Source organism: Melozone crissalis, unplaced genomic scaffold (assembly GCF_028551555.1).
Source record: "Melozone crissalis strain CALT ecotype California unplaced genomic scaffold, PUWL_Pcris_2 ptg000068l_1, whole genome shotgun sequence".
NCBI classification, from domain to species: Eukaryota; Metazoa; Chordata; class Aves; order Passeriformes; family Passerellidae; genus Melozone; species Melozone crissalis.
Genome location: NW_026535846.1, coordinates 4,926,291 through 4,954,097, shown reverse-complemented (window position 1 = coordinate 4,954,097; position 27,807 = coordinate 4,926,291). Strand labels below are relative to the sequence as shown.

At 46.9% G+C, this 27,807-nt stretch overlaps 1 protein-coding gene across 2 annotated transcripts in view; it reads right to left on the bottom strand.

Annotated features, from left to right (window-relative positions):
• Window positions 1-27,807, bottom strand: part of LOC128945886 (vascular endothelial growth factor receptor kdr-like) — a 125,895-nt gene that overhangs the window by 53,824 nt on the left and 44,264 nt on the right. For both annotated transcript variants that reach the window (XM_054289789.1, XM_054289790.1), the window contains exons 4-9: window positions 20,944-21,071; window positions 15,862-16,021; window positions 14,483-14,619; window positions 12,881-13,040; window positions 12,027-12,144; window positions 9,637-9,812 (exon numbers count right to left, since the gene is read on the bottom strand). In XM_054289789.1, coding sequence (XP_054145764.1) covers window positions 9,637-9,812; window positions 12,027-12,144; window positions 12,881-13,040; window positions 14,483-14,619; window positions 15,862-16,021; window positions 20,944-21,071 — 879 coding nt within the window. The remainder of the gene's footprint in view (window positions 1-9,636; window positions 9,813-12,026; window positions 12,145-12,880; window positions 13,041-14,482; window positions 14,620-15,861; window positions 16,022-20,943; window positions 21,072-27,807) is intronic.

Genomic DNA, 27,807 nt, shown 5'->3' with positions numbered 1-27,807 from the left:
AGCTGGGAAGTGAATGGAGATTAGATTTCTGTTTTTTGGGCTAACTTATTTTTTCTGTTGTCAGAAGGGCCCCAGATATGTAAATATGAGCCATTGCCCACCTCATCAATCTTGAGCCCTTTCTCTCTTTTTTTTTAAATAGTTTTTTTGCCTTCCAGCCCTCTTAGGAGAGGACTGACCAGGCTGATCCCGTGTCTTGTCGGGACTCTCACTTGGCATTTCTCATGGTCAGGCTCTGAAAGATCTTCTGACCTCACCAATGCCTGAAAACACATCAGTATTTCCTTCTCCACCCCATGGAAGCATTGACTGGAGTAGGTTCAGTCATATCCCATCCTGTCATAAAACACTGGCTGTTCAAAGGACCTTCAGGAGGTCCTGATTAACATTTCCCCTGAGAAACCCAAATGCTGGCCCCTGCTTGGTGTGGCTCTCCTTGAGCAGAGCCATAGGATTCCACATGCTTGGAGATTCCTGAGCAACTCACAGGACAAACTGTTGGGACCAACAGTGAATTTCCTTACCTAGCATCTCATTTCCCATCAATAAATTATTTCTGATCATAAAAGTAATTCTGTAAATTCTCCCAGGAGGGGAAGCACATTTTTTATTATCTCAGACATTTCTCTTTTTATCTGAAATCCTGTGCTCAACATGTCTGGCCTGACCTCCCAAGTGTGATTGCACTTGGAGAAAGACTCCAAGTTCAGTGTGAGAGGTTACACACGTGGTGTGTGAAAGGTTACTCAAGTGCTGTTGTTTGGGCTGTAAAAACAAAGCTTCACACACTTGGGCAGGGGAACTGGTGTTTGTGTGTGTGAAAGAGCATGGGGAGACAAGGACTGATCACAGTCATTTAATATCAGCACATTTTTCTATATTCTTGGTTGACTGTCATTTAAATTGTCCTTTTAAAAAAGAAAGAATAACTAAACTTGCTCCAAGTCTAACAAGAACATACATGACTGAGGAGTGAATTCTTCATGCCACAATTATAGCACTATTAAATATGACTTGAGACCTAAAATGAGTCCAAATGATTCATCAATTGCAATAATCATTATTTATGATCAAGCAATTATTTTTTTAAGTGTGAGGGGAAACACCTCCCCATTTGTTCTTCCAAATGACACAGGTGGGTTGGTGCCTGACTGTGGGCACAAATTCAGAGACTGAAGAACTTTTCCAAGTGTCTGTGCCTTTCCCCTGCAGAGGGGGTGATGGAGGTGGTGTCACCCTGCAGGTGACCCTGCTCACCTGTACAGGATGGGGACAGGGACAGACCCTGCAGGTGACCCCTCTGTACAGCACAGGGCCAAGGCCCTTCCCCATGCCCCAGTGCTCCCCTGTCCCTGCAGGGTGCTGGCCCTGGGGCACTGAGGGTTTAGGGGGTGAAAGTGGGGTCCTCCTGTGGGGGACATTTCCTGGGGTGAAACCTTTCCAACCCCCTGCCCACTGCCATGGCCATTGCACCTCCGACTGTGCCCCTGCTGGCAGCTGAGCTTTGTCCTTCCCCTTGCTGGGCCAAATCCTGTTTACAGCAGTTGCCCCCATGGGTGATGGAAACCTGATTTTAATAGTTTAAAAGTTTTTAAATGAAAATTTTCATTGTTTGTGGAGGTTTGTAGTAATGTAGAGTGTATAAAAGGAATGTTGAAATCCCTGCTGTGGTGTACCTGCACTCTTGCCAATCTCACACCATTTTTTCAGAACTCTACAGTCGTGATCTAATCTGTGCTAACAGCTGTGAACAGAATTGGTTTCTGTGCTGGGCCTGACCTTTGGACTGGCTCAGACTGGCTGGTTCCTCAGGGCTGGCACCTGCTCAGTGTCCCCTGTGGACAGGCTGTCACTCCAGCCTGCAGAGGGGCTTTGAGCCCAAAGCCTGGCATCACTGAGGGTGCACCTGGCAGAGCCCCTCTCTCTCTCTCACATTTGCTCACTGGGCAGCACAGGGGCTGTGCACAAACCCTTACCCTGCTCGTGCCCAGGCTGGGGGTACAAATCCCTCTGCCAGCAGTGCCAGAGCAGCTCTTTCCATCCCTTCCTTCCCTCTCTGTCCCACTGTGGCTCCCTGGACCTGCTGCCCCAGCCCCTCCAGCCCTTGGCCGTGGCTCTCCCCAGGCTGAGCTCTCTCAAGCAGAAGCCAAACAAACCTTAAAAGCTTTCTGGGGAAGGAGGGCTGTGCACATGCCTTTAAATGTACCCAAAGAAATGGCTTTTCATCCTCTCTGCCTCCAAGTGTGATTGTATCCCCAGCTGGCCTTGCAGAGGTGCAATTGCTGCTGTGAGAGCTGACCTGAATAACTAAAGATTTGGCTGCTGCTGCACTGGGAAATGCAATCAAAAAGCACTTCTGCTTACTGCAGGTTTCCAACTGATCAGCATTATGCAAATCTCACCTTCCTCGCTGCTTTGTGGCATTAGGAGCAGATAATATGTACAAGGATTAGGACATGAACCCCTCTGCAAGACTCTTCTCTCCCTAAATTCCTTGCAGGTGCCATGAGGGGCTCTACACCTGTCACCCAAAGGAGCATCCAAATATAGAGGACAGCACAGAGAAAGTTTCTCTGCATTTTCTAGAGAAACTTTGCATTCCTTTCAGTGCCCTCTGACTGAACTGCTGTTTATGCACCTTCCCCACTACCATTTAAACTGCTTCAGAAAATCTTTTCACTTTAAGCACATCATTAAAATAACATAGAGAGGCCAGTGAAGCATTAATCTCAACCTTAGGTACTTTGCTGGACAGGGGGCTTCATTAAAACCCTTGATGGAGCTGCGACTTGTTTTCCATTTATCTTTTCTGTTTCCCAAAAAATATTTGCACTTGGGAGCCTTCTATCTGATGCTTGCACAGTACTTAATGGAAATACAAGTGAATACTCTGTAAGGGACAGAGGGAACTTGCTGGTGCAGGCTTGGATTGGGAAAGGGTGAAATTTCCCCTGAAGTAAAACCCAAAATAATAAAGTTGTCTGGGTTCATTTCACATTTCTTTCCTTTCCTTTTTATTAAAGGAAAAGGGTGAAATGACCTGAAAACACAACTTTGGTCTCAGACTGACCACTGCGCTGTGTTTGAGCCTGGCTGATTTTGGCTGGGAGTTTTTCTGGGGTTGATTGTTGCTGGTTTGTTGCTGGTTTGTTGTTTTCCCCATGCCCTGCACCAAAGCTGCTCTCAGCCCTGTCCTCATGGTACCTGCAAGGAAACAACTGAAAACTGTGCCCAAAATCTCTCTGTGAGACAGCACAGCCAGGAACAGAATTAGGGACAGGACTGTGCCCCTGCCTCCTCTCCAGCTGCTCCCCTGTGACCCTCTGGAATGGGCTGGGAATGCCAGGGCTGGGACAGAAGCAGGCACTTGGATCCTGGAGGAACAGATATTAAGAAAAATCACTGGAATTTGACTTTCCTCACAGGGAATTTTGGTGTTAAAATGGCAGTGCAGCGTGGTTTGCAGTGCCATATTAATTGAAATAAAATAGCACCTAGAGGTATGGAAACAAAAGGCATCCATATTCTGAATTTAGTTACAGACATTTCAAAAATTCCACTTAAACAAAAAACCAAATCAGGATTGACTGAGGAGGATCAGCCAGGTCTCAGTTTAATGTCTGGCCTAAAGCTAAGGTAGGGAGAAACTCAGGGAAGTTCATGGTCTTACTGGAATAAGGGGGCATCTGAGTCTCGGCAACTGAATCACACAAAATTACAGAAATTCAGTGTTGGTGGGAATTGGGGAGCTGGTGACTTGTACCTAGAGTGGGTTTTTCTGACCTGTGTCACTTCTGGATCTCTCTCTCTTCCCAGAGCAGGAAGAAATCTCTTTCCCAGTGCTCTCCGAGAGCTGTCATTCACCCCCAATGCAGTTTTGGTGCAAAAAAGGGATTTCTCTCCTCTGTCTCTCCCCATCTTATTTCTTACAGAGTTCAGAAGGAAATGGGTAATGAAGAGCTGCTCATTTGAAGCAGAGCAGGCAGTTTTCCAGGATTTTTCTCTCTGTCCCCTTTGCCTGCTTTCCAGAAATCAGTTCATGTACCTGCAGGTTGGCTGAGGGACAGCATGGGAAGCCCCAGCTGCCATTCCCCCCTCACTGTGGGTTTTAGGGGCTGTCAGACCAAGACTGCGGCTGCAAAGACGTGACTTGAATGCTTCAGATCCTTCTGGCAAGTCCCAGCAGGCCCCCACCTTCCTCTTCCTAAAATTGCCTTGGCCACTTCCAGCAAAATGAAAATAGCTCATCTGACTTTTTCATCAGGGGCTCTCCTGGGAGCTGCAAGTGTGCAGGGTTTGGATGATATCAGGGAGAAAATTCTTCAGGATTTGTTCATAAATGTGCAGGAAAGGGCTGCTGCAGCCTCCTTGTGCTGCTGCATTTTTCCTTCATAAATCCCCCAGATAAAAGTTGTTTCTCTCCTGCCTGTGCCTGATGGCTGAAAACATGGACTAGAGCACTGTGTCCTACATCCATACAGACACTGCTCCCAGAACCCAGGAGGAAAGAAAACCTTGGGCTTGGAAACACCTTGGAACAGTGGCTGGATGGGTTTTATTTGGGAATTTCTAGTTTAGCTCAGTTGGCCCAGGACGTGGAAAATTCGATTTTCTGTTTTGATTTCTCCTGAGTGGTTCATCCTCTGAGGAGCTGGGCAGGAGCTGGATGTGCTCCACAAAGGAAACCCAGCCCTGGCAGGACTCTGGGGAAGGGACAGCATTGGTGTGGCTCAGTCCTTCAGCTGAACATCAGCTGCATTTCACCAAGAATCCAAACAAATTCTTTCAGGGATTTCAGTGACCCTTCCACACACAAGGGACTGTGGGATGTCCCCTGTGTCGTGCACTGGCTGTAGCTGAGATCCTCCACCCTAAAAGCAATTTTCCTGTGCCCTGGCATAGCCCGGATGCATTCACCTCATCCCCAAGGCTCCTTCCCCTCTCCCTGCTCTGGCTCTGGGGGAGGTGATGGGGTTTTGTTCTCCACCACACATTTCTTGGCTTTTGTGGAGATCACTGGGGACTCCTTTGATGTCCACTCATCTCTTGCAAGCCAAGGAAGGTCAGACACAGAATTTCCTTTGAATTTTAAACCAAAATCTGAAGAGCTGGCCTGACTACAGAGTGGGGCAATGTGCATCATTCAGGACTGTGGAGCTGCTCCTGCCTGGTAACAAATTGAGGTGTGACCAGTACCCTGCACCCCCTTTGTTCCAGTCCTTCCATGAAGAGGGGGAATTCACAGCAGCCGGAGTTTCTGTGCCTGCTGTGGAGGTTATTTCCAGCCCCTAATCCTGCTTTTCTTACAGATACAACACAAGCCTGGGGGATCAAGGACTCTACAAGGGAATGCAACTTCAGTTGGCTGGAGCAGCTGGAACCCAAAGCAATATTTGCTGGAAGAGCCTTGAGGGAGCACAAGAGAGAAACTTTGGGATAAAGAAGAAAGGCAAAGTGGTGAAGGAGCTTATTCATCCCACTTTTGAATGAACTCGTGCTTCAGTTCTCTCCTCACTCCCCAGGTGGTGGCCAGAGCCCGCTGGCTGCTCCAAAAGGGCTCAGCAGGAGCCCTGAAGGACACAGAGGAGTTGGACAAGGCTGAGGATGAAACACAGTCTGCTTGCCCAGAAATAGATTTGAGGGCGTTGTTTATGTTTTGTTCTGAGGCTGCTTTGCACTCCAGCCTGGAATAACTCTTTTCTCCCACATCTCTCCTCCTTGGCTGGCTCAGATTTTCAGCCACCAGCTGTTTGCTAGGATTGTTCCTTCTCCTTGCTCCCTCCCTTCCAAATTCTTCAGGACATTATTTTCTCAAAGCTTTTCTCAGTAAGAATTTAATCAAACAAAACAAAACCACAGCAACACGCCGCTCTTGGACAGTGTTTGATGTGTAAATATGTAAAGAAGGAGTGTTTAGAAAATGCAATCAGCTACCTCCTGGGGACCTGAGTCCTACAAGGAGCCAAGGTGACTCCACATGGAGATATGTGCTCCTGCAAGAATAAATTCCAGCTGCAGTGGGAGCAGGGGTGACCAGAGGCACAGCTAAGCCACTTCTCACAGAGGCATTTTTGGAATAGCTGCACGATTCTCCTCCAGGCCAGGCAGTTCCTTGCTGGACCTTTTTTCTCTCAGTTCCCACCCTGCAGCTCTGGAGTTATTTGCCCATTTTGCTCCCTCCCCACTTGATCCCTCTGCAGGTACTCCTCAGTTTTGTCACCAAATCAAGCTTTGGGAAATATCTCCTAATGTTTGACTCATTCCTGTGGAGAGAAACTCCCTGTGCCTACAGTGGGGCAGAACTCTGGGATTTCTCCCAGTTAAACACCCAGGAGGTGACTCCAAGGAAAGCTGCAGCAGTGTCTCAGGAGAGACTCTGCCCACAGGGCCCAGGCAGGGCTCTTCTGATCCTGTTCTCATCCTGCTTAAAGGGTTCTCCTCTGCTCCCATTATTAGTGGATAAAACACACTGCCAAAATTCAGACAGAGCAATCTGAGGGTCGAGCCCTGCTGCTGTTTATACTTTGTTTGTGCAAAACAATTCACAACAATTTTAACTTCAAACTTCCTCTGCACCCAGCCCAAAAATGCAGCTGATGGCTTTGTCACAGCACGCTAAGTGCCAGCTGAGTACCTGGGGCACACCAACGATGGATTGTTGTGAAGAGACTCTCAGGAGAGGGGGCTGTGTGATTACTGACCATTTCTGCACTGCAGTGTCCCTTGCAGCAACAGAAACCATGCAAATGGCATTTCTCTCCTCATTCCAAAGTCTGCTTACGTAATTTTCCCTCTTCTCTTCAACAGGGTGGACCAGAACTCACTCCCTTTCTTAGATTCACCTCTGAAGTGAAAGGCTGGCCCTGGATTTGGGGAGCAATGCTGTTATTCAAACAGAAATTGCTCTTCACTCTCAGGGTACATGGTCATTACTCAGCAGGAGGTTTATCAGGTGCAGGCTCCACCTTTTAGACGCCATGCAAAACTGACACTCCACCCACTGTGTCCACTTGAAGCCCAAGAGGATTTTTCCATCAGTTCCACTAATCCCTGTGTTCAAATCCCAGCTTCAGTAATTGCAGGCTGCCTCTGGTTCTGAGCAGAGACATTAATCACACCTCCAGCTCAGAGGTGGTTTCTTTCAGATAATCCCTGCAGAAGGGGGCTACAAAGTGTGTTTTGGTCTCCTTCTCTTGCCTCAGAGCCTGCTGAAACTCCAAGCAATTTAATCTATTCAGGTGTGATACCCAGGTATCAGTCATGATGGCTGGAGATAAAGTGCCAGGTTATTTGTGGAGAGTTAAGGGAAAAATTCCAATCTGCTTTCAGTTTGGAGCTTCAGAGTGTACTTGAAAGGAAATCCCAGATCTGAAAAAGCAGCTCCTGAAAAAGCTGTCCCTGCCCTCTGATGGGAAACACAAGAGAAAGGGCAGTTTGGAGCAGCTTCAAGAGCCCATTTTGTCCTTTTTGGGCTCTACCACATGAATCTCAGTAAAATCAGTCTCTCCTGGGCTGAGGGCTTCACACAGAGCACATCAGGCTGGTGCTGCAGGGAAGAGCCTGGCAGGGATGCCAGGATTCCCTGGTGCTGCAGGGATGGCAGAATTCCCTGGGTGCTGCAGGGAAGAGCCTGGCAGGAATGGCAGGATTCCCAGGGTGCTGCAGGGATGCCAGGATTCCCTGGGTGCTGCAGGGATGAGAGAAATTCCTGGTGCTGCAGGGAAAAGCCTGGCAGGGATGGCAGAATTCCCTGGGTGCTGCAGGGATGCCAGGATTCCCTGGGTGCTGCAGGGATGGCAGAATTCCCTGGGTGCTGCAGGGATGCCAGGATTCCCTGGGTGCTGCAGGGATGGCAGAATTCCCAGGGTGCTGGGTGCCAGTCCTGCTGCAGCCAAGCAAACCCTTCCTGTCTGCAGCCTCAGTTTTCACCCATGGCACCCTGGGCAGGTTTTTCCTTGTTCTGCTCTCATTCCCTGACTTCCTGTCACCAGAAAAGGGACACTTGCTCTGTGGTTTCCCTGTGCATCACCACGGGACAGTTGGGGACATCCCTGCAGCTGCTGGACTTTGAGAAATGGGGGGGTTGCAATTAAATAGTTATGGCTGATGAAGGCCTTGCTGGGCTGATCCCTGGAAAGGCTGAGGATGAGCAGCACTGTGTGAGGGGTGGGATGCCCCAAGCTTGGACAAACCATGGACATGAAAAGCTTGTGCAGGAGTGGTTTGATCCTGAAATAGCCTCTTGCTGACAGAAAAAGGCTCTGTTTGTTTTTGGTTGCCTGTTTGGGGAACGGCAGCTCCTCGAGGAAACGCTCCCTTGTGCACGCAAACACCAATATTTACCTTGACAAGATAGTTTATTATCATTCTTCATTTCTCTTCCTTTCAACGTTTCTGTTCTCTGAAGAGGCAAAACCATTGTGTGCAAAAACAATCTCAAGTGGACAAATTATGCAGCTTAACACGTTCCTCCTGCTCAGCTGAGCTGCAGGACCTGACCATGAGCATGTTCTTGGCTCCCTCCTCTCCTCAATCACACATTAACTTATGTCTTACTTCAGGTTTTTAAGCTATCATATCTTATTTAACATTTTAATAGGTCAGATGTACCTAAGTGACAAGTTCTCTATTTTTAGACATTATTCCTTTCTGAAAGGTGAAATGAGAAAAACACAACTGCTGGAAGCAACAATACATAAGTATGTAAAAATTGGACAATGGAGAATAGTTTTAGGTGTAAAGAGGGGAAGGAGAGAAGAATTCACTCCAGAAAAGAGAGCAAACCTGTTTCAGTAACTACTCACTGCCCAAGTGGAAAATATAAAAGAAAAGCAGAGCTAACTTTTGTTGAACTCCTACTTGGCCTCAGAATTCAATCTCTGTTGCCAAATTCAATGGATTAAAAGAGGCAGGGGATGTGCAAAGAGACAATGTGGCTCTGCCCTGCATTATCCACCCAGGAAGGCTAATAAATAGTGTTCCAGTATCTATTTTCCCTCTATGGCAAGTGAACCTGCTTCAGTGCACAGTTTTCTCCAAATTCCCCTGAAAAAGAACCTGTCCCTCAAATGCTGCCAGCAGAGAAGTGGCAGAACAGAAAATGCAGATTTAGAAAATAGATCTGGAGCAGGATGATGGACAGACATGAAAGCCAGGGCAGCTCCTCCAGTTCCTTCCGTCAGCCCCACTGGGACCCTTCCTGTCCCAGCAGATGTTCTCCAGTGCTTTGCCCAAGCTGCTTTGAAATCTCAAGGGATAAAACTTCCAGCCTTTCTCTTGGGAAACTCTGCCCCCAGTTCTAAGACCTCTCTACTCAATATCCTCCCAAGCTCCTATAATAATGTGATGTTTGTGGCCTTTCAGGCATTTCCACCTCCCTGTGTGGAGCCACTGTCCCAGCACTCAGTGCTGTGGGAGGTGCAGTGTCCCAGGGGAAGGGACTTGCATGAGCCAGAGTCACACCAGCTCCTCAGAGCAGCTGAAATGAGGGGTTCAGTGGCTCCTGAGGGGGGTGGTGATCTCTGGGCAGTGCTAAACCCTGGGAACTCCCACCCATTCCTGCAGACTGGCACAGTAGGATCACACAAAACAGGATAACTAACCCAGCAGAAGGAATTATACACAACGAGTCCTTACCTGTAACCACCAGCTGCATGGTGAGGTTCTTGTAGAGGCCATATTTGGGGTTGCTCAGGACCATGGTGTAGTTCCCAGCATGTTTTGGTCTCACATCTCGTATTCCCAGTCTGTATTTCAGTGGATCTGGCTCATAGCAGGTGTGGTTGTCCTTGATCAGTTTGCCATCCTTGTACCTGTGTGGGAAGTTCCATCAAGGCTTGTCATGTCCCTGTGAACCCTCAGAAACCCTGTCACCCACCCATTAAGGGCTAAAGGGTCATCCCAGCAAGGGAAATGCAGGTCTAGAATCACTGCTTGGATTGGATATTTATTCCTGTTACCCTTCCACACCAGAACTGATTCTCATCTCCAGTGCTGTGGGATAGATTCATTCCACACAGAAAAAAGGTGTTTGATTTTATCTGAATGAACAGTGCCTCTCACATGCTCAACTATGGTCTAAATGCCCCCAAATGAAGCTGAATGGGCAACAGCAAGTGTGGGAAATCATGGAATAGCAAAATGTGTGTCACCAGTTTTAAAGGAAGAGATGAATTCAGCAGAATTGTCTCTCAGGATGTCTCTGTGAGCCTTTACTGCTTCTGAAAAAGTTAAACTCTGTGACCTGGAGAAGGTTGGTCCATAGGGAGGTCAGTGAGGAATTCCCAGCCTGGAATATTCCCTCAGGGCAGGAGAGCAGCATCTGCAGGAGAGGCCCCTCTCCACTGCTCCCCTCACACGTGGGGTTATGGTTAGGAAACAGGCCAGGCTTTGCCACACATGGAGCTTTGGGGCTGGTGGAAGGATGCTGGGGCATCTCCCACTGCCTGAGGATGCTGGAAACTTCCTCTGCAGTCATAAAAACAACCATCCTGAGAGACCTCCAACATCAACAGCTGGGGCTCCAGGGGAAGGCAGCTCTGGTGGTCCCAGGCAGCCACCAAAGAGCCCCACAGTGAGTCCAGGAACAAAGGCTTGGCAGGGAGAGGGGGTCGCTCCCCACTTCAGCTCCCAAAACATCCCCATCCCTAAATAACAGCAGCAATTAAAAACACCTCCTGGCACTGCTTCCACTAAAATTAGAGGATTTCATGTTATTTCACTGCTAATAAAATGCAGCAAGGCCAGCCCTGAGCATCCTTTTGTTGCCTGCCAGGCTCTCAGCTGGCTGAGGGCAGGTGCTCCAGGGAAATGCCATCTTCTCTGCCAGGACAGGCACGCCCCTGCCAGCTGTCTCATGGGATTTAATGCAGTTAAAGATGGAAAAGGCACTGGATGGGGTCGTTAAATACAGAGCAGGAGAGAGGACAAGTCATGAAAGGGTAAAGAGAGACTTGAATATCTCCTGGAGCTGCTGTTGGTTGCCCCTCCTGTTTAGCAGATCCATTGCACTCCTGGTGGAGCATTTAGAGGACGATTCACTACAAGGATCTGTCAGCACAGGATTGGAGGACATTATTTAAATGTTCTAGAGAGAAACAATTTCTTATGTTAAAAATATGTCCTTTTGCTGTTATCCCCTGCCCCTTTCAGACTGACCACCACTGCTGGGGGTAAGCAGGAAACCCTTCCCTGAGACCTTTCTCCTTGGATCTCCCAAATCATTCTGTGCCCAGAGAAAGTGAAACACACTTTTTTCCTTGGAGGGCAAGGAGAAGAACACAGCCTGGGTGTGAGAAAGGGAAAGATAGAAACTTCCAGAGACACTGAGGGGTTTGATCTGCAGCCTTGGAAGAAGCTTGGATGGATGTAAAAACAATGTACACGACGTTAAGCAGTAAAATAATAAACTTATGTTTTTATAGTTTTAAGTAAGAAGATGCCTTAAGTAAGTAGGAATTGCTAAGTATTGGGTAAGATGGTGAAGGGTTTATAGTGTAAGGGTGGAATTGTACAGAGTAAGCTGAGGGTTCAGATGTTATAATAGAAGCATATGTGTGCATGTGGGATAGGAGCCCACTGGATAAAAGTATCTGCAGTGCAGCAGAAGTGAGTAAAGGTGATAGGTTAGAAAAGCAAAATTAACTTTGTGACAACTGTCCATTGGATCAGAAAGTTCTATATTGTCTTGTAATGAAGAACTTGTGACTACTTTGAGCCATGGCTGACTGTGTGCTCTTTTAAATCTCATGGCCTTTGAGACTGATGTTTATCTGAGCAATAAATTGTTCTTAACCCAACTGTGGTCCCATCCCTTCAATTAAAGCAGTGACAATAATACCTGGGAATGATGGCCCAGCCTCCCAGAGCTCAGGAGCCCAGAGTGGAGCCACAGCTCCTCAGCTGAGCTCAGCCCACAGCTCTGAGCCCATCTCTGACCTGTGTGGTGAGTGAGGAATGGTGGTGATCTGTTCCAGACAGGATTCCTAAAGGAGCCCAGGTGTTCCTGCTGTTGCTGGGGCACTCACCAGGTGACAGTGGGCCGAGGAAAGGCATCCACCTTGGCAGCCAGCTTGAGGGACTTGTGTCCTGAGGTGATCTCGTAGTAAGGCCCTTTCTTGTGTGAGACCGTGATGTAGGGTTTTTCTGGGGAGAGAAATGAGCAGGGAGACTTGGAATGGCAGCTCTGGCACAGCACAGAGCTCACACCTGGGATTGCTCTGTTCCCACCTGGGATTTTTTCCAATACAGACCTGCACACAACCAAATGGACCAGGCTGTTCCCTCAGCTCCCCTTGCAGCCCAGCCTCAGCCAGGAAGGGCTGTTCCCACATGGAGGAATTCACATGGAAAGCAGAGGATATGCCCTTGCATTGCCCCTGGGGCATCTCTTGTCCAGGTGGAGCCCACAGGAGGGATTTTCCAGGGTCTCAGCAACCCTGCTTGGTGCCAGGTCTTTCAAGCAGTTCAGCTCCCCAGACATTACAGAATCCCAGAATGGTTTGGACTGGGAGGGACCTTAAAGCCCATCCAGTGCCATCCCTGCCATGGCAGGGACACCTCCCATTGTCCCAGGCTGCTCCAACCCGGCCTGGGACACTGCCAGGGATCCAGGGGCAGCCACAGCTGCTCTGAGCACTGTGCCAGGGCCTCTCCACCCTCCCAGGGAGGGATTCCTTCCCAATATCCCATCTAAATGTACCTCTTGAGTTTGTTTGAAGACATGGGAGCTGACTCTCATTGACTAATTAGAGGTTTTAGATGATTAAGGTTGACTTTATCCCTAGTGCCATTTCAATCAACAGATTTTAGAGCCTGGCATTGTCCTCTAAGCTGAGCACTGCTGGTTCCTGGTCCATCCTGGTTTGGCTGCAGCACTCACCATACACGGTGACAGTGACATTGGCCTCCAGCCTGGTGGCATTGAATGTCCTGCAGATGTACAGGCCCCCATCTTCCATGGTGACATTTTCAATTACCAGGCTGCTGCCAGCTTTGTACACCACATCACTCTGGTCCATTGTTCTCCTGGGGTGGGGGTGCTGGGAGACACAAAAAACAGGGTCAGAAAGCAGAGTAAACTGGATGATTGTGCTCGCCCTTTCCAAGGCTGCCAGTAAAGGAAAGCAGTGATTTGTATCAAAACCATCACATCTCCCCATCACTGAAATAAATAATATAAAAGGCAGATCAGCAGGAAGAGCTCTTGTGTGAAGTTTCATTATCAAGTCTAATAAGAGAGAGAAGCAGAGTGGAAAGGTGGCACTTTGTGCTCAGTTCTGGGCAGGTAAACAAGGGGATGCATCCCAGCCCTTCTCCAGGACTGAATCCCAGGATCTCAGGGTAAAACTGCTGCAGGGTCAGAGCTGTGCTCTGAGGGTTTGGTTTTGAGGGTTTTTAAATTTATGTTGGTCACAGTCAGTATTTTTTCTGTATTAAAAACCTCCTGCTTTCTAAAATAAATATATTATGACAGAAATACAATATATTATGATAGCCAAGTGCCAATGCAAATTCCTGGGGAATTTTAGAAAGCATTATCGCTTTCGATAGGATTTTTGATCCCATAGATTTGGCCAAGAAGTTTTACATTTATAATGTTAGAAATATAAGGAGAGTTCATTGGAAAACTAATCTTTTCCACCATATGGGGTTCAAGAAACCAAATTCATTCAGTAACACTGTAGTGCCTGGACCTCTATAAATTCTGTTATATTTTCTGTAGTTTCCTCACCAAAACAAACTCAGACATTATTTTTTTTTTTTAAGGAAACAAATCAAAATTAATCAGTTTTTAGGAATCATATTTTACACCTTCCCAAAAGGCTTAGATGTTTCTTTACAATGCATATTTTGCTGAACTAAAAAGAAAAAAACCCCAATTATTTTAATTCTTGGCACCAAACAGACCCAAGAATAAAATCTCAGACAAATGAACTGATCTGGGAAATGATCCCCCTCTATTTTGTTTTTTTAGAAGAAGTGAGAGGGTTTGGTACCTCAAATGTTAATTCTCTTACTTATTTCTACTTCAAATTTGGCACTTTTGTATTGTATCCACAGAAAGCTCATGACTCAGAATTTACATTTCATTCTTTGGGGATGATTTCCACAGGTTCAGCTGTGTTTTCCTTTGCTTTTTCCTACTTCATAAATACCAAAATAGATGAGGAGATTGACAGCTTACAACCTGCATTTGAGACTTGTCACTGTGAGACAGCCAGGACAGAAGGAATGAAGGAGTTTTTCTTCCCAAAAAGAAGGAAACATGCCTGGCTTTTCTTGCCAGGGTTTATTTAGTGAGGTTTGCAGTTTAATCTGCAGGTTCAAGTCGGGCTGAGAAGTTTTAGATTCATCCAAACACAAAGTTCAATCAATGATAGGCTTATAAATGGTTGGATAATTTCAGAAGAAGTAATAATGAGGTTTTCTCATGCCTGTGAATTTTGGGAGGAGGGGGAATGCAGGGACTCCATGCACTCACTGTGCCACGGGGACACGTCCAGATGAACTCGATGCGCCCGTTGATGAAGGTCTCTGCTTTGCACTCCAGCTTGAGAGTTTCTCCAACCAGCAGCTTTCTGGCACTTGCCTTCAGAGCCAGGTTCTGTATTCTGCCCTCTGCAATGGGAGAGGCAAAGCTGTGAGCAGCAACACTCCCTGCATCAGTCAGGGATCCCCCACTGGATCCCTGCTCACATGGACACAGTCAGGAATGGCTGCCCTGCCATGTGCCATGGCTCCAACCCTCTCATCAGCTCCACAAAAAAGAGTTTCCAAAAGTGACTCCTCAAAATGAGAGGATCCTCTTTTGCTGGACATGAGACCTGCTACCCCTGCCCTCTCCTGCCCAGCTCCCTTTTCTTCCTGAATGAGATTCCCAAATCCTTGAATGGGGTCCCCAAATCGCCCAACAGGATCCCCAAGTCTTGCTCTTACACCTTTGTCAATGCCTTAAATACATCAGCTCTGAGCTTCCATCAGTTTTTGGTGCTAAAACCAAAGCCACACCTGGGCACTGACAGTAACATGACAGAAAGGGATTTCCTGGGTCCTTTTGAGCTGCAGAGGGATGGCCTAAGAGATTTTGTAGGTTTGTATTCATTATTTTAATAAAAAATTACTCCAACAAGGAATAAAAAGGAGAAAGAGAGAGATTTACAGGACTTTTATTTGGCTGCCACACAAATTTACAAGGCTGTTGTTCAAAGCTGAGTGCTGACTGTGTAGAAAGATGCCATAAGCTAGTGGGAATGAAGTCCGAGTAAATAGAAGATATATGAGGAGATAAAGAACATACATGGAAAACAAAAGGAAAATAAATTCTAATTGGTTTCATATAAATGCCCAGCACTCAAAAATTTAATGTTTAGTTGCTTCAAATTCAGATTTTAATTATGAGACGAAGCTCAGCTGTAAATCCAAGGGAAATGGTGTAGTAAATCACCAAGAGAAAATCTATAAAAAGCAAAGATGTGAATTAGCAGTGTAGTGAGGTTTTTATACGATGATCACACGTGGTTAATGACCAGAAGCAAAAAGAAAGCTGCTTGCTGTTTGCTTTGTCCTGAACCAGCAGTTGTTTTAATGTAAATACAGCTCAATCCAAGCAAACAAAGCCTTGGTGGGGTTTGAATAAAACACTCCTGTTTTGTACCACCTCAGCACTTGGTCATTTTTCAAAACCAGGAGTGGCTCCAATCCAAGTTCTATTGAATAGGGAGAAAAAAAGGAAGAAGGAGTTTACTTTTAGCATTCCAGTTTGGACTTGCCACAGATGCAGCCCAGGGAGATGTCTCAGACAGAGCTGAGGCTGAGCAAGGAGTGACACCCAGGAGGTGCCAGGGACACTGAGGCACTCACCCAGTCTCTGGGCCATGTAGTAGGAGTTGAAGACGCTGCCATTGACGTGGGCCGAGCACGTGAGGATCCCAGAGGGCACAAAGGAGTGGGAGGGGATGACAAAGCCTCTCTTGGGGTCCCACACCATCTTCTTGAAGTTGATCTCTGCAGAAGAAGGGTACTGCAAGGGAACAGACACAGAGTGAGAATCCTGTTCCCCTCGGATTGCTCTGCCTTAGGGGCAGGGCAGGGCTTTGACCTTGCCCAGGGCTTTGGGGTCTATGTCCACACAGATCTGCAGCAGCAAAGAGGAAAGCCCTTCCTAAGGCAGGAGTTCTCTGAAACTCAGCACGTGGGCAGCCACTTCAGGAGTCCCAGTGTCTCAGATCTCATGTTTGGGAGTCATTTCCCTCATCCCTTCTTTGGAAATCATTATGCCCATTTTATGTGAATTTTGTGGAGTGATCTTTTTGCAGGTGTTTCCTCCCAGTGCCACATGAAGCTACCACACATTTTCCTCATTGTACTTTAAAAACATGTGTGAAGTTAGATTCTCCCTAAATCAGAATTGTTCACTAACTCACTAATTCACTCACTCCCCCTAAATCAGAATTGTTCACTAACTCACCAGAATTAGTGTTCACTAACTCACTATTCACTCACTCTCCCAAAATCAGAATTGTTCACTAACTCACCTGACTGTGGTTATCTATGAGCTCTGGCCTGTGGGCACTCCCCAGATTCTCTCTGTCCCACAGAATGGGGGGAGACACTCTCAGAGCACCCCAAGGATTGCCATGGAAGCAGCCTGGGTGACTTAGGAGTGTAAATCACAGAAATAAAAGAACTAAAGCACTTTGGGGTCTAAATTCATAAATACTTGTAATGTTGTGAAATTCTTGAAAAAATCCTCTCAATTCTGCTTATGAGGAAGAAGTGAGAATAGAAAAGGCGAAGGTGGAAAACAAACTGGAGCAAAAATTAATTTCATGAGAATGAACCCTCCTCTGTCTACCCTTGGACAATACAGTGTCTCAGATCTCATGTGTGGGACTCATTTCCCTCATCCCTTCTTTGGAAATCCTTATGCCCATCTTCTAAGAATTTTGTGGGGTGATCTTTTCACAGGTGTTTCCTCCCAGTGCCACATGGAGCTACCACACATTTCCTCACTGTACTTTAAAACATGTGTGAAGTTAGACTCCCCCAAAATCAGAATTGTTCACTAACTCACCTGACTGTGGTTATCTATGAGCTCTGGTCTGTGAGCACTCCCCAGATTCTCTCTGTCCCACAGAATGGGGGGAGACACTCTCAGAGCACCCCAAGGATTGCCACAGAAGCAGCCTGGGTGACTTAGGAGTGTAAATCACAGAAATAAAGGGACTAAAGCACTCTTGGGTCTAAATTAATAAATACTTGTAATGTTGTGAGATTCTTGAAAAAAAACCTCTCAATTCTGCTTATGAGGAAGAAGTGAGAATAGAAAGGCAAATATGGAAAATAAATTAGAGCAAAAACTAATTTAATGAGAATGAACCCTCCTCTGTCTACCCTTGGACAATACCAGTGTTGAGCAGCTTGGCTTTTGTTGGGGGGAATAATCAGTTTATTGTTATTATTAACACACAGGGAAATCCTCTATTTGCTAGAGGGAATGTAATTTACTTTCCAAAAATTTTGAAAATCCTGGATTATAATGTGCAAAAGAACTATGTGAAATTAAAAGAGCTCTCTGAAATGCCTGGGGAGGTTCAGGGGTTGGCAGGTGGGGGAATGGAAGCACAGGTAGCTCTAGCTCTCCCAGCAGGACACAGGGAGGCTCTTTAGGACTGAGGATGCTCTTTGGAGAGTTGAGATCACTTCTGCCCCAAAAATGAAAAGTTTGGGCAAACCTCAGTGTGCCTGCAGTTACCTCATGGTAATTAACTTTATTTGCTTCTCCCTCCTCCTCCTCATATCCTGGCTGCTGAAAGGTGAGGCAAGGGGAGGTTCTCCTTTTCAGAGAGACCCTGCTTCAGCTCTGGGAGCTAACCAAGGCACTGAAAGCAGGAATTTCACCCCTGATGGAACAGTTTTGCTCCTGTTCCTGTTGTGGGCAGCTCCTGTTTGTCTCCCAGCAGTCAGGACTCTGGTTTGGCAGGGCAGCTTAAATTGGATTCAGTTTAAACAATCCTCCTGTTCACACAGCTTGCAGCTTGGGGCTCTGACACACAAGTGACCAGGCTGGCCTTGGTTTGGGTCAATTGTTACAATTCCAGCATGGACCAAACCCAGAGGAATTCTGGCTGAGGAACTGGTGATGCTGCATTGGAAGGGGGGACAGCCAGACAGTCGCTGTCTTTTGGAGCAGCATTTGTTCTGACAGCAGTAGGGAACAAGGATCTCTTGTAAATGCTTTTGAAATAATCAAGCTGTGGCATCTCTGTTTAGAACCATGAGGAAAAATAGGAAAAATTACAGAAAGAGATCTGAAACCTGAGGCATAATCATGCTTTAGCACTCGTGAAGGTCAAAGCTGGAAGTGGCAAATGCACACTGAACCAGATCAGTGACTAAACAGATTTGACATGACTGAAAAAACTCTTTTTGCCCCAAATTAAAATCACATTAAGCAAAATTAAAAGCCTGAGCTGTGTGTCTTAAGCATGAGTTTGTTAATAACAAAGATGATATATTGAGATAGCTGGGATCTGCTTAGTATAAGCAGGAGGTACCTTTCTCTGAGCATGTTTAAAGAGAGTACAGTGATTTTAAAGTATAATGGTAACATAAGGAACTTAATTTACAGTGGCAAGAAGTCCATTTTCCACAAGAATAATAAAACGTGATAAAGCTGAACTTCAGGGTTTGGCAGCTCTGCTCCCCAATGCCTGGAGGAAGGGAGAAGGAAAAATAACCCTACTCAGGAGGCCCTTTTCCACACCACACACAGATTAAACATCTTCATAAAATATTCACAAATACCAATTTAAACAATCAAACAAAAGAGCGTCATTGCTGCTCGAAGGAAATCACAGTGGCCTTCCTCCCTTTGAAGTGTTGTCCTCCCTGTCCAGTTGTCTCCTGGAGATTAAATTTGGAAGGAGAGGATGTTCTAAATTTGTCTGGTGGGCTGGCTCGCCTCTCCTCCCCCTTGCTCACCTCCGCCCCTGTCCTGCCCCGCTTCCTCCTGGCGCGGAGCCGCCACCCCGGCGCTGTGGGGCTGCCGAAGGATTCCAGCTTTTGTGTTCTTCAAACCCTGCCCTGCATCAGTGTCTAACTCCAAACTCCATCCAGAGTGTTAGTTACCGTCTTCACATTTTGGTCAGACAAAACAGTTCCTCTAGGCCTGAGAGTCAAGGACACTCTACTGCCTCAGGCCCTGAAAAGTATCAAGAAAAGTGATTTGGAGGGAGCAGACTGGGGGAATATGACTTCACTGCCTGAAGCTGGAATTGGAGGATTAACCTCTGGTACGTAAATGGACCAAATTTATAATTGTCTGAAAAACTTGTGACCATCGTCCATCCTGGGTGTGTCCTTGGTGGTTTCTGCACTGCTCAAGGTGAACATACTGAAGACCTTTAATAAATATCCACTTTATTCTCTTAGTCTTGTCTAGCCTCTGTTCTAGGTAGGCACTAAAGGCATCAGTGGGATTCCCAACCAGGGCCAAGCCAGCAGTGCCATCCACAGCTGGATCCCAGAGCTTCCCGAGGTGCCACATCCCAGCAGCTCCTTTGGGAGCTGTGCCCAACCTCTGCCTCCCTGCCCTGAGCCCCAGCTGCTCAGCCTTGGAGGGGAAATCTTCTGGGGACAGCTTTTTGTGGGAGAGATTTCAGTGGAGGTTTCATTCCAGCAGCCAGGCTGCAGTTTGTGTTTGGAGAAATGACTGAAATTTAGCTGGGAAGCAGGAAAAACAGGTCTGCCCATCAATAATAAATGTGGAAATGGGAATTCCAAGGTCAGCCTGATGCTGCCAGGGTCTGCAGCTCTGTTCCAGCCATGAATTTGGTGAAGCAGGCTCAAATCAGAGGGGGATGTTTCATTCTTATAGCCAAGGAGGAAGGTGGTAGCACTTATCCAGCCTAATATGATAACTGGAGAGGAGCCTCTTTCCCCACTTTTTTAATCCCTGCTGATGAAATTTAAAATTAGAGATCTCCAAAGCAATAAGGCTCCTGCTGTCCCTCTGCACCTCTCCTGGGAACGTGGCATGGGTCCCAGCAGGAGCTGGAGTCCTGTCCCAGTCCCCTGTGATTCCATGTGCTGCCTCCCAGGAGAAGGGGACATCTGAGGCATGGAACTGCCACGAGGAGCAGAGATGCTTAGACCCTCTGTGCCATGTCCAGAACAGCCTCATCCCTCGCAGTCCCTCCAGAACAGGCTGGAAAAGGGGCACAGGATGAGCTCCTGTTCCCTTCAGGATTTCCTGAGCTGGCAGACTGGCAGGGGAAGGGAAGGGCACAGAATTCCTGACGTAAAATGCAGGATTGGAGCCAGGAGACTTCTGTCCTGTTCCTCACTCCATGACAGGCTACTCTGGAGTGCAGTTCTGAAACCCTTTAAATGAGTGACTCTATCGACTGATCAGGGCCCAGACCTTAAATTTCCATTTTTATTATCCCAAACAGCCTTGGCCTGCACAGACTGTGCTGTGACCTTGACATTCAGGTGTAACTGCTGCCAAAGGGATGGATGCTGGAGCCATCTATTCCCAAGGCTGAAACTTGGTTTGAATTGATGAAATGAAGCAAAAATGGGCAATTGTTCTAAGGAGGTTCAAGGTATAAAGAGAGAACCTTTCAGAGAGAGCCAGGTGTTATGCAAAGAATTTTGAAGGAAAACAGTGCTTTGTCATCTACCTCTGCCAATTTATGGAGGAACACCAAGCCTCAACATAACAAAAAGAAAAATGCTAAACTCAGCCTAATCCCCAAAAAATCCTTTTACCCAGTTCAGCAGTAACACACTGCAAGAAAAGGTTCACGTTTGTGGATTTTCAGGGTCTTTGCTATTATTTATGGAATTTACCCAGATTGATACCCTTAAATTTTTGGTTTTTACCACTTTCTTGGTAGCCTAGACCTTGAACTGAGCTTTTCTGAAGGCACCTCTTACCTGGATGAGCTTGGGTTTGATGTCTGGGGAGGTGACCCGGCAGGGGATCACCACTATTCTCTTATCATCCGTGATGTAGATGATGTCAGGGTGTTCTGGGTGCATCTCCACAAATGGATTCCTGTAGTCTGCAGGGAAGAGAACATGGATTGGGAAAACTGCTCAGTCACTGGAAGGGCACGGCAGTGTGAGCACTGAGCTGCCCAGAAAGGCTCCCTTGGGGTCAGGACATGCAGTGACACCCTGCCACTGTCACACAGGGGACAGAGCCAATGACCATTGCATTTAGCCCCATGTTCATCCAGAAATTGCCCAGAGTGGCACATTTCTGTGCAGACACATGAAAACTGCATGGATTACCAGCTCAGGATACTTCTGGGCTTTGGGAGTCCCCCTGTCCTTCACCTGGGGATATCAACATGCATTTCTTGACTGATGTCAACCTTTAATAAGGAATGTCATGGAAATACCCCAGGGTTGTCAGCTGGAATTAACCCTCAGAGAATCAGCTCAGTGCAGAGCTGGAGCTCCTTTGCTCCACAACCCACCCTAGTTTCACTCCCAACCACACCAAGGCAGGGATGGACACAGCAGAGTGGCCATGCTGCCTTTTGTGGGGTTTGGAGGTTCATTTTAGCCCTGAGAACTGGGAATTTTGTCCTTGGCAGACAAAAGGAACCATGGGCTTCATCAGGAGGAGAGCAAGTGTTGGTTGGAGCTGTGTGTGTGACAGGCCATGTGTGAGGTGGTGATGGTGTTTTACAAAGGCACTGTGCAAGGACCAGAGATGTGGGATTTCTGTGAGCGCCTGGGACAAGGGACTGAGCATGAACACTGGACCCAGGCAGACAAAGACCCAAAATCTGGCTGATTTCTCTAATTTCTAGTGCTGGTTTTTTACGCCAGCTTTTCTTCCACGCCACTGGTTTATTCTGGCTGCGCTTTGGCGTAAGGGCATTGCAGGAAACGTTATGTGAGAGAGATTAATTAGAATTAAAACATTAGATCTCTAATCTCCCCACATTTAGGAAGTTTCAGATACACATCTGAACTTTCTGGTCAGGCAGGCCCTGGTTCTAATCAAGCCTGGAGCTGAGAAACCTGATCTTTGAACTATAACTTTGTAGTTTGGTCCAAGCCCCAAAATAAATAGGAAATATTTATTCTCATTCCAGTGACTCGTGCACTTTCCCAAAAATGCAAAATTCTCCTGTTGAGTCACATTATGAAAATGTGTTTAGTGTTTATCCCTGCAGCTTAATCCCTCTGCAGTCTTGCTCTCCAGTTGAGCCACACTGGGAGGTATCAAATGTGACAATATTTTTATTCTACTTAAAAGAAGACACTGGATAATTAAAAGGAGATCATTGGGTTATTTGTGATAGGAAAAAGCAGAGAAAGTAGATTTTTGTCTACTGGCAACAAAGTGCAAAAAGGTGTCAGGGGAAATGTAATCACAATTATTTCTTGTCCTGTGGAGAAAAGGAAGGTCAAGGAATGTGCCACGTCACAGGGGATGGACAAAGGTATACAATGGATGGAAAAGGGTATAGGATAATGATATGGGCCAAGAGGAAATTTGCTGGGGGAAAAATTAGCTTCCTGATACCAAACTGTCCACAATTCAGGATCAAATTTTGACTGAAAAGGTGGAAGCACTGAATTTAAAATTATTTCTGCCAGTATTTTTAGAAAGAATTTCAGAATAGCACAGTTTGTTTAAGAAGTAACATAAATCAAAAGAAGGCAGCTAAGCAAATATGAAATAATCCTAAAAGGCAGGAAGATATTGAACTGTGAAATGATTGATGCATCTTAGTCAAAACAGAATAAAATGTCTCAAAAATAATTCAAAAAATAATTATACTTTTTTGTTCAGGAAAAAATATAATTATTTAACCCATTCTCCACCATCTTTCCAAAACTCCAAGACTCATCTCTACCAAATCTTCCAATTCACAAGGGACCTAACATTAATCTACCTTTTTCCAGCTGACAACAGGACAGGTATGGTGTTACTGATGGGAAGGGAAGCAGGGATTTGCAGGGCATGTGACAGAAGCTGCATTTCAGTCCTAACTGACTTTTAATAGCAGCTTGCTCCTGAATTGCCACATGTCCAACCAGGGGCTGCAGATCAACTATCCCAGATAAGCTACAATCTGAATTGGAAGCCAAACTAGATAAATCTGGCTTTCTACCATCAGTTTTTGAAATCTTGATGGTATCTTAAAATCACCATGCACTTAGCAGCAGCAAGAGGCAGTTTCTGGGTGATAAAGATTGGGAAAAGGAAAGGATGGCTTCAGCTGTGGCGATTGTTAATCAATGTGGGTGCTGGGTCTCCTGGGCATCAATCTGACTGTCTTTAAAAAAATAAAAAGAGGAAAAGGATTTTTATTTTTTGGGTTCTCCTCTTTGCTAAGCCAGTGAGGTGTCCTAGAGCAGATGGCTGTGATTTGTCATCTCAGTGATTTGTGTTATCTCAGTGACTTGTGTTATCCCATTGCTTTATCCAGTTTATACCCAAGCCTGGAGAGTTCTCTGCTTATGAAAGGGCTTTTCCTTCTCTGTTTCCATCTGCAATATCAGAGCTCCTCAACAGGTTGGGGGGATACCTGTGGATGGATACCTGTGGGAACCACTGGGATTGGCCCAGTTGGTCAGAGCAGGGTGCTAATCAAGCCAAGGTTGTGGTTTTGAGTCCTGTTTGGCCATTCACTTAAGAGGACTCCATGATCCTTGGGTGTCCCTTCTGACCTGGAATATTCTGTGATTTCAGCTCCTGGAGTGGGGTTCTGCTGTGGCAGCAGCTTGTGGGGCTGCCCTGCTCCAGCTCTGACATGGGAGCCCATGCAGGAGGTGAGGGCTGCACTTTGGCCATCAGGGGACAGTGACAGGGCCAGGCAGCTGGAGAAGGTCAAGCACCTGGGGCTGTCCCCGAGACCAGGGTGGCTTTGTTTCCCTCCCTAACTGTGGGACTCTGTGCAGAAGGAAAAAACAATGTCACAGAATCCCAGAATGGTTTGGGTTGGAACCTTAAAGCTCATCCAGTTCCATGGGCAGAGACATCTCCCACCATCCCAGCTTGCTCCAAGCTCCATCCAGCCTGGCCTTGGACACTTCCAGGAATGGGACAGCCTCAGGTATCTCAGTCATCAAGCACTAAAGAGCCCCAGGACATGGAGAAGAGCTCAAACCTTGTGTGTCCTGCTCCAGCTGCTCCAAACCCCCTCCTAAGCAAGAGCAAGGCAATGCCATTGGGAAGGAGAGGCTTTCCAGCACTTTCCAGGCAGCTGGGCTGCTCACTTAGCAGATAAGCAAATATGAAGTGGCTCGGCTTTGGGGCTTAACAGAATGGCAAAGGATAAATTCTGAGCTAATCAACTGCCAGCTGATACCTTTGTTATGGTTTGAGCAGACAAAAAACCGAAACCTCTCAGTAGTTCAGACTGACAGTGGCGTGGAAAAATGATATGCTGGAACATCAGGAGTGTCACTGCCAGCTTTACAACCACGCTCACCACCTCCAGTCCACCAGCAATCAGTTAACTCCTTGTAAAAAAGTCTCTCAGAGACAGAACTTCTTGAAACAAAAGGGACAGGGTCACTTTTCTTTAAAAATGATAACCTCAGCCTGGAGGAAGATCTCCAGTTCCAGGTGGTGTAAATCAATTGCACTCAAGCATTGCAATCTGGAGAGCTGTGGCATGGGAAATGCAGGTGTTGTCCTCACCACGGTCACCGGCACTGAACTCCGAGGGGAAATTCCTCAGCAAAGAAACCCTTTATGAAAGCAGAGTATTTCCCTGTAGTTTGGCACATCTGTTCCTCCCGAGCTGGGAAGGTGAAGTGCCCTATGAATCTCACCCAGAAAGAAACACCCAGCAATTCCCAGGGGATAATTAAAAAGAATGATTTACCGCGGGCTGCAAAGCTCGTTACACGTGAAGAAAGACAAGAGCTGAAGCACAGTGGGGACTTATCAGCTGCAGCCGCAGCTCGGAGCCGAGGGAAAGGCCCTTGCATGGCTCTCAGACTGGATGTCTGGCTGCCCAGGTCAGTGGAAGTTTGCAGGAAGCCCAGGCACGCCAGGGTGTTGCTGTTTCGCCAGCAGGGCCCGGCAGGGAACACAAACACAGCCAAGGAAGCGGCGGCAGCGGGATGGGGCGGGAAGGGCCTGCCCGGCCCCGGGGACAGACAGACGGCGAGCGCGGAGCGCACAAAAGCAGCTCTAAGGTCAAATGTTTTCCTTCAGGCACTGAAACCTTTCACGTTGAGATGCTCGTAATGACCAGGAGGAGATGAATTGCTGCTGGAGATGAGATTTGGGAGGGTTTCCAGCTCAGCTGGGCAATCTCAGCTGTCCCCTCACACCTCCCTAGCCCGGAGCCGAGGGGTTTAAACCCCTCAGCGCTGCACTCAGCAGGTTGTCGATTCAATCTCTCCTACAGCTCTTTATTTCCGTGTCTGTGCCTCTGAAACCTCCTCCTGACACACACACACAGAGGATTTTATACAAGATTTGGTGGTTTTTTTTTTTTTTTTTTTTTTCATTCCTGCACCGTGACAGCGATTTGTCTGGTGGTATTTGTCTCACAGCCGAGCCTCGGAGCTGACATCGCCTCTCCCTTCAGGTGCCGCCAGCTCCGAGGATGATGAGCACGAAATGGCCTCTGAGGACAGCTATTCACTGCTGCTCATGTCCGTGAAATTCCTCAACATTCTCATTTTGCCTCTCGCTTTGTTCCAGATAAAGATAATTCCCTCGCCCTCGCCATTTATTTTCTTCACTCAGCCATACCTAAGCTGGGGAGCCTGCACAGAGTTTCACAGGTTCTTTAAGTTCATGTTTTGACATAATCCCCATGAAGTTTGTCTTCATCAAGGTCAAAAAGCTTCGAGAGGAGGTTTATAACCTGTTCTTTACAGTAATAGCAGCATTAGCAGTGCGGTGACACTTTGGGCAGAGCATTTTGGAAAGCTTCACAAGGAAACAGCCTGGCCTGCTGAATTCCCCCTGGTGACCCATCAAAGCTGCCTCTAGGTACAGGAGTAACTCTTATAAAGGCACTTGTTTTGAAACTGGATCTTTGAAAATAAAAGACCTTTCAGTTTGGCAGGCCAATGAAAAGAATTGGTGGTGGAATGTTTAGATTAAACAGAAAGCAGAATATTTTCTCTTTAGGCAAAACAAAAGTGACTGCAAAACCCCCAGAAGCCATTCTGAGTCAACATGAAGCATTCTGTTTTGGTCAAATGAAATGCATTCTTCCCCTGGAGATTACTGTTATGAACACAGGAATATTTGTAGAGAAAAAAATATTACTCTAAAAAGTGTTAACTTCAAAAATTCTAGAAGCAAAATGCTTCTTGCTGCCAAGCAAATATAGGCAAAAAGGAAAGATTTATATTTTAAAAATCCCAACAAAACACCACAGAAAAAGAAGCCTCCATGCTTTGTCTGGAATTATGTTTCAAACCGCAGAAGAATTTATAAATTCTGACCCCCACCAGATTTTAGGCAGGTTTGATTTTGTGGAAAATACTCCCCAGCTTTACCTGAAGTCCTATTAAGAATAGGACTTCCCCACCTGGGGGAAGGCTCAGCAATTAGCAGCTAACTGAGTGGATAAAAACCAGGAAGGAAGCAGTGGAGGAAGTGTGTGATTCTGGCCTTTGGGCTTTCATTTAGAAATTCTTGATCCATGGGGAGGGATCCTCTCTCCCTGCTGAGCTGCCAGGAGCTGGCACGGCTCACTCATTGCATCCTTCAAGTCTCCTCTGCGTTAAAGTGAGACCCTGCAGGATGTGATTTGAAGGCACTGAATGCCTTGATTCAGAGCTAAAAGCATCCTGCTTTTCCCTTGGATGCAGCCCTCAGTCCTGGAGGGTCCTGCCCAGGGCACAGCCTGTGCTCTGTGTGCTCTGACACCGAGCTGGGATGTGCAGCCAACCCTCCCAGCACTGCTGTGGGCAGGGACAGCCACTTTATCTGCAGGGCACACAGCTCAGCAGCTGCCTATCTCAGCTGGCCCAGGTCTGGCAGCAAGTCTGCAGCCTCAGAGAAAGAAGAAATGCAGCTCCAGCTCTGTTCCCACTGGTAAAATCTTGGGAAAAGTGAGCCAAAGCCCAAAGCTGTCACCCCAGCCCTGCAGTTCTGCTTCTCACTTTCTTATTATCTCTGTGAACTGTCAAGAGGATTAGGGAGGCAGGAATCAGCTTCAAAGAACATCAGAAGCAAAATATGATCTCATCTGAGGGGCACTTCCATGCACTTCCAGCCTCTTTAGATATCTCATGGTGGGAAAGGGATGAGGCCAATGGGGCTGCTCATCCCTGTGATGTGAACCCCACCCTGGTGCAGCACTTGGCCCACCTCTCTTCACTCTCTTGGACCACTCTCTTCACTCCTGCCCTTCCCTGGGGCTGACCAGCAGGGAGATGCTCCAGCAGGACAAGTTGTGCTTGGATGCATCCCCCTTTTCCCTCTGGAATGGCCTCAGCCATTCATGCTCCCATAAAAATGTCTGTCTTGCTTCAAATTTGATTTCCAGTCCTTGTGCTCTGGACTCCTGGCAGGGCTGCACTGTGGCTGGTGCCTTCATGGCTCCCACATGAGCTTTACAAGGAGCCAGAACTAAAATTTTCTGTGGGGGCATCTTCTGGATTTCCTGTGCTCTTGTGAACACCAGTGCTGAGAACCAAAGAGGTGGAGGCAAATCACTCCCTCAGTCTTGTGTCCCTCTCTCTCACTACCACTGAGGTGGTGGGGACCTCAGCAGCTGGGTGGGGACACACTGTTCAAATATTCACTGATTAATTCTCCACTGTTAAAATGTTTGTGTGTTCAAAGTGAGCCCC